At 38.3% G+C, this 13,074-nt stretch overlaps 1 protein-coding gene across 1 annotated transcript in view; it reads left to right on the top strand.

The window, feature by feature from the left end:
* Positions 1-13,074, top strand: part of LOC138326050 (ceramide glucosyltransferase-like) — a 58,482-nt gene continuing 45,408 nt past the window's right edge. The window contains exons 1-2 of the mRNA XM_069272164.1: positions 1-242; positions 2,939-3,080. Coding sequence (XP_069128265.1) covers positions 145-242; positions 2,939-3,080 — 240 coding nt within the window. The 5' untranslated portion in view covers positions 1-144. The remainder of the gene's footprint in view (positions 243-2,938; positions 3,081-13,074) is intronic.

Raw genomic sequence — 13,074 nt, 5'->3', positions numbered from 1 at the left:
GCAACTCACCGATGCGTTTGTAAATACGCCTGAGATGCTAGTTATCTTTCAAGCGTCTGCAACGGATGTAAAGCCGCGCCCGTGGAAGGAATTGTGGGACGATAAATGACCGGCTGATGCTGAACTGAGCCAGAGAGATGGAAGATGGAAACTGTCGATTACACTTTATTGGGACTTACTACATTTATATTTGCAGCATGGTGTTTTAATTGGTCTCTTCATATAGCATCACTAATTTACGGGTAAGTAGTCGACAATCACACGTGTGGATAATCTTATTATTCTAGAAACATGTTATACACTTCTCACATTTGACAGTTGTATCAGTTATCACGATGTACATGCATGTGTGTTTGTGATCGTTATAGAAAATTGCAAATTTCATTTATAAAATGAACATATACAAGGGATTGTGTGCTAAAACGTTGAGTGCACATGTGTGTAAAAGTGATGCTTATACTGTACTTACAGTAGAATATATGGAATTAATAACGTGATGTTAAGAAATGTAACGTTATGTACCACTTACTGCTGGTGGCCATCGGTTCCTATTTTTATTAGGTTTAAATTCTAATTTGCACACCCATAATATAGATTCTGGTGTCAGAAAAATAACTGTTATATAATATGTTTCTTTTAGTGTACAGCTCTTGGAGTGGAGCAGCATTAGACATTGATTTAAAAATCATTTTTAGTTTTAAGTTTAATTAATACCTTTTAGTAATCAGTTTTGGTTGGTTAGATTTTTTTTTTACTGTTACATATATTATTTATACTGCCTGCTTCTGATATAGTGAATCATAGCAATATTTTTATTATTGAAAATGTCAAATCTGCAGGGAGAACTAACGAGTTTGAATATTCTATGCCTAATTCTTGAATAAACCTAAAATCATCAATCCTTGGGTAATGTATTGACTGCATACTCTAAATTAGTGTCATATAAGTCATCCACAAACTTCCTGTATGCTTCATATCATGATAACCAGTCTTTCATGATCACTATCTTCAAATCTCAGTCATTCGTGACGATAAAAAGTTTGTTTTACAGCCCAAGGGAAATTTAATTCCAGGACTAGTTAAATAATCCATGCAGATCAATTGATATTCTCAGATTGTCGCAACAAAAGCAAACTAACAGTTTAGGTTTTTAAGCCCTTGAGCATTCCTCACACCTTACCATTGAAGTTTTATTGAACCTGCCTTGAGGTATGATATCTATTGACATGTCAGAAGCTGAAATGATAGATAGAGAACGTCCTTGGAAGACAACACACTTTTTAATAGCAATATGTAAACACTTAACAGAATACAAGTGTGACAGTTCCATTTATATTTTGTTCTTGTTGTCGGTTTTTACATTACTATCTCCACCAATTCAATCAATCAGACAATCTAATTAAAATTAGACTTGTAATTCCGCTCCACTACGATACTCTACGTTACACTCCAATACAAGATCTAACGATACCCCGTTCGGGGTCACCTCAGCATGACCCCTATGGTTAGCCAATCAGCGTGTCGCCTACGGAATCTTCGGTGTGGTTGATTCATTCGGAAGTGTAAACGGATAATAGTACGTCCCAAGATGTTCCGATTCTAGGCCAGAGGTCATGCTGAGGTGACCTCGAACGGGGCCTCGTTAGATCTTGTATTGGAGTGTAACGTAGAGTATCGTAGTGGAGCGGAATTACAAGTCTAATTTTAATTAGATTGATCAATCAGATAAAGCACCATCTCTTTGTGCATACTAGACTCAAAATTTTCTCTAAATCTGAAATCATTGACTGTCCTGAACTTTCTTAAGCTCTAAGTGATTTGTTCCTCGTCAGTTACAGGATTTTTAACCTGATACATGTATAAAGGAAAACTGTTTTATAAGGAGAAAATGGTTACCATGGAGATTTGGATCACTCCTGTCATTATACTTATCAAATATCCATGATTTTTGTGTTGTCATCCATGGCTATAAAAAGGAAGGATAATGAAAACACAATAACATTATATTACTGAGGAGATATTCAGGATCTCCTGTTTCATCAGTTGCTGTACTGTCAAGCTAGTATAACTAGTCATTAATGCTGCTGACCAAAGGAACTCTTGATGGACAGTTCACTGACCATGAGAACAAAGTAAACACAATTAGTATAGAGAAGCATCTTCATTCAAAGTGTTAATGATAGGGGAATTTGACTATGATGTAGATTATAGAGTTTGATTTTTTTTAAGCTGTAAAATTGATAAGCACAAGATGAGAGATTAAAGAGAATTGTATTGAAACTAACAGTCTGTATCATATCTCAAACAAATGTGGCCTTTATATATAGCTTTGATTATATCATAATTAAGGATGAAGTTACTTGTGGTGTATGTGGTTTGATGTTTTTGCCACTCCAGCAGTGTTTAATTGTTACCCTGTTTTAAGATGAAGTTTTATTGACAAATCTTAATATATTTATAAACAATCAGCTATATATATATGACATTTATTGACAACTGTCATGCTGCAGAAGTTAGAATCTTTAGGAAAATTAAATGTATGTAGCATAAGCTAGCTAGTTCAGTGTATGTTTAGCTGTATCTGGTTGAATCAACCTTCATGGGCTTGAAACTTTTGCATTAAATACAAGATGTATCTTTTGTACTTTTAGATAAGTAAAACTGTAACTTAATTATGTATTAAGGTGTGGTTGAGCCCATACTTCATGTGGAGCAGTGGCTGATCCTGTGGTTTTTCTCTGCAAACTGTGGTTTACCTTTACCACTATATCTTAAGGATACTGGACCACATTAAAGATTTTGATAAAAACACAAACAAAAGGAACATTGGCATTATAATGTGTATGGTATGACACCTTATAACCATGGTAACTCTCTGCAGTCCTCCCTTGTGGTGTATTAACAGTATCACTAATTGATGATCTATTTTTGTCCACAGAAAATGGAAATTCAACAGGAAATTAAGTTCTGCTGTCCCGTTAGAAGAACTGCCAGGTGTTTCCATCATCAAGCCTTTGTTGGGAGTTGATCCACATCTATTTGAAAACCTAGAATCTTATTTTAACATTAAGTATCCCCAGGTATGTAAGCTTTATTGTCACATACCATATTTGACCCAATAGACACCCAGGGCAATTAAAAAAATGAAGGGTCAGTTACTTACCTATGGTTTTCATAGTTTTAGTCTGTACGTCAAATGGAGGCCTCAAAAAGCAGGAGGGGCGTTTATATTGATTCTGCACACCAACAAATTAAAATTTGAAAAACTTCGTATACATGATTTACATTTGTCTATACTGCTAAGTACCAGGCTGTATAATGAAGGCAAATCTATTGTGTATACTGTATAATTATGTTATACAATGAAGACAAATCTATTGTGTTTACTGTATAATTATGTTATACAAGAAATTCAATATTAAAAACCTGCTTTACAGAATAAATTTCCTGCATTAGTTTGTAAGGTGTGTACTTATAATCATTATGTTAACGAAGAGAGGATGCCGGTGCAGTTGACAGAAAGGCTTAGTTCAGGATGTAACAGCTGGTTAGAGGATAAGATAGATCGTAGGTTTGTGTATTACCTAGCGACACACCATCTTAGTTCAGTGGAGGGCACATTGCAATGTTTACAAATGAAATAAAACTGTAAATGAATTAGTCATGAATGCGGGGGAAGACTAGCCTCATGCGGGGGAAGACTAGCCTCATGCGGGGGAAGACTAGCCTCATGCGGGGGAAGACTAGCCTCATTCGGGGGAAGACTAGCCTCATGCGGGGGAAGACTAGCCTCATGCGGGGGAAGACTAGCCTCATGCGGGGGGAAGACTAGCCTCATGCGGGGGAAGACTAGCCTCAAGCGGGGGAAGACTAGCCTCATGCAGGGGAAAGACTAGCCTCATGCGGGGGGAAGACTAGCCTCATGCGGGGGAAGACTAGCCTCATGCGGGGGGAAGACTAGCCTCTTGCAGGGGAAGACTAGCCTCATGCGGGGGAAGACTAGCCTCATGCGGGGGGAAGACTAGCCTCATGCGGGGGAAGACTAGCCTCATGCGGGGGAAGACTAGCCTCATGCCTGGGAAGACTAGCCTCAGCATACATTTTCTTAGGATGAATAGTACATTGGGAATTTGACAGGAAGAGTTTTAAATTTCAAGAGATTGGACAGGGTATGAAGTTCTCTAATGCTTGAACTTCCTGAAAATAGAATATGTCCTTTTCAAACACTTCTCTGCCATGAGAGATTGAAGAGGAGGTTTCAATGATCTCTACAACTTTAACAAGTATATGTATCGAGAGCATGTACAGAAATCCTGTTATAAATATCACTGTGACTTACATTGAAAATAAAATTGGCCTAGATCATATCCAACTTAAAAAAAAGTATTTAATTCTGTTTTAACAATTCAAATTCAGTGGTTTTTGAGACTCAAATGGAAGTCTTGGAATTATACTTGTTTTTTTTTAATCTTATCTGTGTCTGCAGTCTGTCTGTCTCCCATTATTTGACCATACACAGAAGTAAATGTGTCTATTTCAATATGCCATCCCTCTCTAATGAGATGTACTGTAGGGAGGGGGCAATATGATATATGTGTTACCTATGAAGGTGAAGGCACACACACATTTCTACTTTTCTGTTTGTGACCATCTTGATTCTGAAAACAGGTAGGACAGGGCTATACCATTGACCCAGTTCTTGAGTTAGAGAGCAGTACTTGAGTTAAGGCTTTCAGTAAAATGATGATAATGTAATGGAATCTAGCATCAACTTTGTGCATTGATTTAATCTTATTGAAACCCATAGAGTAGCTCCTTTTTTTAGCTCGCCTATTCGAAGAATAGTGGGAGCTAATGTTGTCACCCCGGCGTCGGCGTCAGCGTTGGCGTCCCATTTCACGTTAAAGTTTTTGAGCAAGTTTCTGTTTCGTCAATTGTTTAAGCTTAAGTCATCATAAATGTTTATGATTTTATTTTCCTAATGTGTATGGATGCTGAACGTGATAATACAACCAATTTTGGGCCCTGTTAATTTACATATTACCATGTTAAAGTTTTTGAGCAAGTTTCTATTTTGTCTATTGTTAAAGCTTAAGTCATCATAAATGTTTATAATTTTATTTTCCTAATGTGTATGGATGCTGAACGTGATAATACAACCAATTTGGGGCCCTTTAGGGGCTTTTTGAGTCTGTTAATTTGTCATATTTCCATGTTAAAGTTTTTGAGCAAGTTTCTATTTTGTCTATTGTTTAAGCTTAAGTCATCATAAAAGTTTATGATTTTATTTTCCTAATGTGTATGGATGCTGAACGTGATATTACAAATGATTTTGGGCCCTGTAGGGGGATGCTGAACGTGATAATACAACCAATTTGGGGCCCTATAGGGGGTTTTTGAGTCTGTTAATTTGTCATATTTCCATGTTAAAGTTTTTGAGCAAGTTTCTATTTTGTCTATTGTTTAAGCTTAAGTCATCATAAATGTTTATGATTTTATTTTCCTAATGTGTATGGATGCTGAACGTGATAATACAACCAATTTGGGGCCCTTTAGGGGCTTTTTGAGTCTGTTAATTTGTCATATTTCCATGTTAAAGTTTTTTAGGTCATCTGACCCGAAGGGTCAGGATGACCTATTGTCATCATGCACCGTCCGTCGTCGTGCGCCGTGCGCCGTCCGCCGTGCGCCGTCCGCCGTGCGCCGTGCGCCGTGCGTAAACTTTTTATTCAAACGACTTCTTCTCAATAACCGGAAGGCCCAGGGTACTCATATTTGGCCTGTAGGTTGCTGGGATGGAGGGCTACCAAGTTTGTTCAAATGAATAACCTTGACCTTCATTCAAGGTCACAGGGGTCAACAAGGCTAAAATCTTTAAACAACTTCTTCTCAAAAACCAGAAGGCCCAGGGTACTGATATTTGGCCTGTAGGATGCTGGGATGAAGGGCTACCAAGTTTATTCAAATAAATGACCTTGACCTTCATTCAAGGTCACAGGGGTCAAATAGGCTAAAATCATTTAAACAACTTTTTGTGAATAACTAAGAGGCCTAGAGACCTGATATTAGGCCTGTGGCATGCTGGGATGAAGGGCTACCAAGTTTGTTCAAATAAATGACCTTGACCTTCATTCAAGGTCACGAGGGTCAAAAAGGCTTAAATCTTTAAACAACTTCTTCTCAAGAACCAGAAGGCCCAGGGTACTGATATTTGGCCTGTAGGATGCTGGGATGAAGGGCTACCAAGTTTGTTCAAATAAATGACCTTGACCTTCATTCAAGGTCACGAGGGTCAAAAAGGCTAAAATCTTTAAACAACTTCTTCTCAAGAACCAGAAGGCCCAGGGTACTGATATTTGGCCTGTAGGATGCTGGGATGAAGGGCTACCAAGTTTGTTCAAATAAATGACCTTGACCTTCATTCAAGGTCACAGGGGTCAAATAGGCTAAAATCCTTTAAACAACTTCTTGTGAATAACTAAGAGGCCTAGAGACCTGATATTAGGCCTGTGGCATGCTGGGATGAAGGGCTACCAAGTTTGTTCAAATAAATGACCTTGACCTTCATTCAAGGTCACGAGGGTCAAATAGGCTAAAATCTTTAAACGACTTCTTCTCAAGAACCAGAAGGCCCAGGGTACTGATATTGGGCCTGTGACATGCTTGGATGAAGGGCTACCAAGTTTGTTCAAATGAATGACCTTAACCTTCATTCAAGGTCACGGGGGTCAAAAAGGCTAAAATATTTAAACGACTTCTTCTCAAGAACCAGAAGGCCCAGGGTACTGATATTTGGCCGGTAGGATGATGGGATGAAGGGCTACCAAGTTTGTTCAAATGAATGACCTTAACCTTCATTCAAGGTCACGGGGGTCAAATAGGCTAAAATCTTTAAACGACTTCTTCTCAAGAACCAGAAGGCCCAGGGTACTGATATTGGGCCTGTGACATGCTTGGATGAAGGGCTACCAAGTTTGTTCAAATGATTGACCTTAACCTTCATTCAAGGTCACGGGGGTCAAAAAGGCTAAAATATTTAAACGACTTCTTCTCAAGAACCAGAAGGCCCAGGGTACTGATATTTGGCCGGTAGGATGATGGGATGAAGGGCTACCAAGTTTGTTCAAATAAATGACCTTGACCTTCATTCAAGGTCACAGGGGTCAAATAGGCTATAATCCTTTAAACAACTTCTTGTGAATGACTAAGAGGCCTAGAGAACTGATATTAGGCCTGTGGCATGCTGGGATGAAGGGCTACCAAGTTTGTTCAAATAAATGACCTTGACCTTCATTCAAGGTCACGAGGGTCAAATAGGCTAAAATCTTTAAACGACTTCTTCTCAAGAACCAGAAAGCCCAGGGTACTGATATTGGGCCTGTGACATGCTTGGATGAAGGGATACCAAGTTTGTTCAAATGAATGACCTTAACCTTCATTCAAGGTCACGGGGGTCAAAAAGGCTAAAATATTTAAACGACTTCTTCTCAAGAACCAGAAGGCCCAGGGTACTGATATTTGGCCGGTAGGATGCTGGGATGAAGGGCTACCAAGTTTGTTCAAATAAATGACCTTGACCTTCATTCAAGGTCACAGGGGTCAAATAGGCTCTAATCATTTAAACAAATTCTTGTGAATAACTAAGAGGCCTAGAGACCTGATATTAGGCTGTGGCATGCTAGGATAAAGGGCTACCAAGTTTGTTCAAATGAATGACCTTGATCTTCATTCAAGGCCACAGGGGTCAAATAGGCTAAAATCTTTAAATGACTTCTTCTTAAGAACCAGAAGGCCCAGGGTACTGATATTGGGCATGTATCATGCTGGGATGAAGGGATACCAAGTTTGTTCAAATAAATGACCTTGACCTTCATTTAAGGTCACAGGGGTCAAATAGGCTAAAATCTTTAAATGACTTCTTTTCAAGAACTAGAAGGCCAAGGCTACTGATATTGGGCCTGTGACATGCTTGGATGAAGGGCTACCAAGTTTGTTCAAATGAATTACCTTGACCTTCAATCAAGGTCACAGAGGTCAAATAGGCTAAAATCTTTAAACGACTATGTTGTATTGTACTAATAGTCAGATGACCGTTAAGGCCCATGGGCCTCTTGTTTTGAGCAAGTTTCTATTTTGTCAATTGTTTAAGCATAAGTCATCATAAATGTTTATGATTTTATTTTCCTAATGTGTATGGATGCTGATCATGAACGTGATAATACAACCAATTTGGGGCCCTTTAGGGGCTTTTTGAGTCTGTTAATTTGTCATATTTCCATGTTAAAGTTTTTGAGCAAGTTTCTATTTTGTCTATTGTTTAAGCTTAAGTCATCATAAAAGTTTATGATTTTATTTTCCTAATGTGTATGGATGCTGAACGTGATAATACAAACGATTTTGGGCCCTGTAGGGGGATGCTGAACGTGATAATACAACCAATTTGGGGCCCTTTAGGGGCTTTTTGAGTCTGTTAATTTGTCATATTTCCATGTTAAAGTTTTTGAGCAAGTTTCTGTTTCGTCAATTGTTTAAGCTAAAGTCATCATAAATGTTTATGATTTTATTTTCCTAATGTGTATGGATGCTGAACGTGATAATACAACCAATTTGGGGCCCTTTAGGGGCTTTTTGAGTCTGTTAATTTGTCATATTTCCATGTTAAAGTTTTTGAGCAAGTTTCTATTTTGTCTATTGTTTAAGCTTAAGTCATCATAAAAGTTTATGATTTTATTTTCCTAATGTGTATGGATGTGTATGTGTATGTACCTCAGCCTAACCCCTCACCCCTATTGAAACATTTTCCAGCAGTTTATACCTCGGCCTAACCCCTCACCCCTATTGAAACATTTCCCAGCAGTTTATACCTCAGCCTAACCCCTCACCCCTTTTGAAACATTTCCCAGCAGTTTATACCTCGGCCTAACCCCTCACCCCTATTGAAACATTTCCCAGCAGTATATACCTCGGCCTCACCCCTATTGAAACATTTCCCAGCAGTTTATACCTTGGCCTAACCCCTCACCCCTATTGAAACATTTCCCAGCAGTTTATACCTCAGCCTAACCCCTCACCCTGGCTGACAGATTGATCAAATAGTGGAGTGATAGTACATTCCATCACCTACTACCATGTACACCTGGGGCAAGTTGCTAGTGAAAACAAAATGTCTAGATAGGCCAGATGATAGCAGATGGGTTCAAAAGGTAGATTCAGTCAAGCTTGGCAGAGTTTAGATAGATCCACACAGTAATGGTATATAAACACAGATACAGATGTCAGCCTGAGCTGGCCTTACACTGGTCAATTAAAATGACCCTTATCACCTAATGATAGGCCACTGATTATGTTGGTCAAGAATGTTAGTCTGACATCTCCGGGAGATTTGCAGGCTACATCCATTTCAGCTAACGTATAGCACTGCTTATAATTCTGACAGTATGAAGTCTATACAGTTCTGTAGAGCTCATTTTTTAAATGAAAAGTCAGCTAACATTTCACTAAACCATGCCGCAATTAGCATGCCAATTATATGACCTTCAGGTATTCACAGAGGAAAATTTTAACTATTCAAGGTATCATTTCCTGTTAAATCTACGGATATTTTGCCTATAAATCAAGCCTTTAGTGCATTTGAACAGAACTACTAACTATGCCTTATAGCTATAATCTTAGTAACCAAATCACAGTATTGAGATTTTCATGGTAGGACATTTTGTAGTATAGGAGTTCCAATGTAATTGTCAGCATTAGCATTTAAACCATCAGATAATACTCTTGTAGATTGGTCAGTAATATTTGTCATTGTCACACAAACACAGTGTCATACGTACATGTCAATAAAAAAACCAACTAAACCCTTTCTATAATCACCTATTATTCTCGATCTGAATGGCAGTAAAACTAAAGCTACCAAAAATATTTGTGAGATTTGGATACTACAACTGTTATCATTCTTTACATACCAGATGGTGAATTCTTTATGATGACATAGACAGTGTGAGGTTAAGGAAGACTTCACAGAAACCATTACAAACAGATTATCTTGACCTCAAATACCATCACTTGGGCTTGGCCAGCAATTTTTGGCAGGAAATGGTGGGGTTAGAAAGCTGTGGTGAGGTTGTACACTGTAGGGAATGTGTGTGAATGATAATATTCACCAGTACCAAGTTGAAGTATGTACTTCATCACATGTGATGGCATTTTCCCACAGCTGCCTACCATTTAGGCACCAACCTTTGATAAAGACATCCTCTGTGCATCAGTGATTAGGTGACCTTCACCTCTATTCTGCATCACTAATGTGACCATGACCTTGGCAGGGTTTCATGGCACATGTTGTAAAGTCCTTACAGCATATTTACCTTGCATGTTACATCATTAACACAGAACTGCACTGCTGACAGTGAATGCATGTTTAAATTTGCCAAAAAAAAATCCAATTAGAGATTTTTGCCTTGGAGTGAAATGAACAGCAAAGTTAAGCTTATTGTTTTAGATATAAAACAGATACTTCCTCTGTATACATTGGCAGTATCATACCAATCCGTAAATTGTTATTCAGATATTAATCATTTTCTCACATTTTCCGAAATTATTTCATACCAAACATAAGTGCATAATGTTTTATAATGAATTTACTGCTTAAAAACAAAAATGGAAAAATAATGTTTTAGATATAACATGGATTTATAGGACTTCTCTCTCAGAATTGGAAAGTGTACTTTTTATCTTATTGTTGTTAAAAGAGGAGTAAGCTAAATTTGTGGAATATATTCATCGTGTATCATCCTTGTATAGTGTTTTACAAGTGTGCATCCACATGGGGGGGGGGGGGGGGGGGGAACCTGAAGAGAATCTGAGGTTCGTGTGGTATAGAGTGTTTTTTTGCTGAAAATGTGTTCTGTAGATAAAATTGTTACACATAGGTTTCATTATATAGAGAAAAAATCAGCCATCCTTAAATCTTTAATTTCCATTAAACTGTCATGATGACCAGAATTTACATCTGTGAGATAATTAAAAATAATGTACTCGTTGATTACAACAGCGATGTTGATAATTGTGTATTGTGCTGTACTCGGGAACCTTTTACAATAAACACTCCTGGAAGTTCTTTAAATTCTTAAGATCTACCAGAGTTCTGCACTCTGTAAACAATAGCAGTATCTTTAATAAACAACGCTGACAAAATCTTGGCATTTTTACACTTTTGTGAGGATGAGAAGTGATTGTGAGGTCCCAGAACACCCTGTAAGCCCTAACCAGATGTGTTATAGCTAGTGTAGTGAAGTACTATGGGAGGTAAATGTCAAACCTATCCAATATAATATCCTCTGAACTTAGGCTTCCCCAAGGAATCCATGCAGAATTATTACAGCATCCAGCAAACTAGTCTATAATATCTCAGCCCAAGATGCATTAGTAATGCTATCCCTTGAGTATTTTCTACAAATTGATTTTTATATACATTTCCAGAGCGCCATTGAAGGATCTCTATAAGTATGGTTTTAGCACATTGTTTTGTGCTGCAGTCCAAGGCTTCGGGCGGTAGACATTGAGCCGGGATGAAGAGCTATCATTAGGTTCCCGCCCTAACGATATAACTCATTTTATCATACAATATTATGTGTGCATTGAGGTATTGTTATTATTGCCAGGCAGCTTACTTCCCACAAATATATATGTGGCCACTTAAATCTGTCCCTGTAGACTCAGCATGATGTTGTAATGGTCGGTAATGCTGGCCCAGTGTCACAAATGACTACTTACCCAGGAAACTTGTCCCAATCCTTGCATGGTTGTCTCCCATACGGTTACCATTGTAACTTAATCAGCGATTTATTGTACACAACAGCCTGCCGGTGAAGTCATCAATTCAGGGGGAAAAAATATGGCACATCTCTTAGTGTTCTAATGCTTTATTTCTGTCACAAATTTCAGTACAATGCTTTTGTTTCAGCAAAATATATACGCAGGGGATATTATATAACTATGAGTTTATGTGAGTTTATTTACCATTATTGATTTTGATACGAAAACTCTCATGATATTGACAATGAATCTTTAGACTGGTTTGCTTTTTGTCCATTCTTCCATGCATTATCTTGTTTACATAAACAACTAAATGGAGAGTGTAATATATAAATTTTCAGTAAGATTGATGTCAAGGAAAACTAAAAGTAGGTATCAATATAAGATACAATTAAAACTCATGAAGCATCTTAGAAAGGTATTAGGTCATACAGGGTTGATGATTAAGTAATCTTGTGTTTGGGAAGCCTGAGGAACATGTTAGGAGCCAGAATACCCCAGATCGACCGGGGCGTCAACGCTGGACTTCCAAACAGTAGCGCGTGCGGGACTTCCAAACACTAGTGGGACTACCAAACACTAGCGGGGCTACCAAACACTAGCGGGACTACCAAACACTAGCGGGACTACCAAACACTAGTGACTTCCAAACACTAGCGGCACTTCCAAACACAAGCGGCACTTCCAAACACTAGCGGGACTTCCAAACACCAGTGGGACTTCCAAACACTAGCGGGACTTCCAAACACTAACGAGACTACCAAACACTAGCGGGACTTCCAAACAATAGTTGGACTTCCAAACACTAGAGGGACTTCCAAACACTAGTGGGACTACCAAACACTAGCGGGGCTACCAAACACTAGCGGGGCTACCAAACACTAGCGGGACTACCAAACACTAGCGACTTCCAAACACTAGCGAGACTTCCAATCACTAGAGGGATGCTCCACTTACTGAGCTCCCTGGTCACCCAGTCAGAAGTCTGGCCATGTTAGAAATTGTTCATAAAATCAGAAATCGCATTACTGTTCATCATTATGAGCTTGTGTATCATAACTGATCACAGAAATAATAAACATTGGTTCCTTGTACAGTCATGTTGTTTATTAATGTTCACATGGGATTCTGGAATGGTCTGCTGAATTTAGAATGCCAGACAGAATTCCTGGTGTTTTTATAGAGTTTGTTGACAGCTGTTTGTAATTTTTATTCTGTTTAACCTTCTGTTCAAGCTTCCAATGTGTATAAAAAATAAAA

The sequence above is a fragment of the Argopecten irradians genome, chromosome 6 (genome assembly GCF_041381155.1).
Source record: "Argopecten irradians isolate NY chromosome 6, Ai_NY, whole genome shotgun sequence".
Lineage (NCBI taxonomy): Eukaryota > Metazoa > Mollusca > Bivalvia > Pectinida > Pectinidae > Argopecten > Argopecten irradians.
The sequence above is the reverse complement of the archived record's forward strand: the minus strand, read 5'-3'. Positions and strand labels throughout refer to the sequence as shown.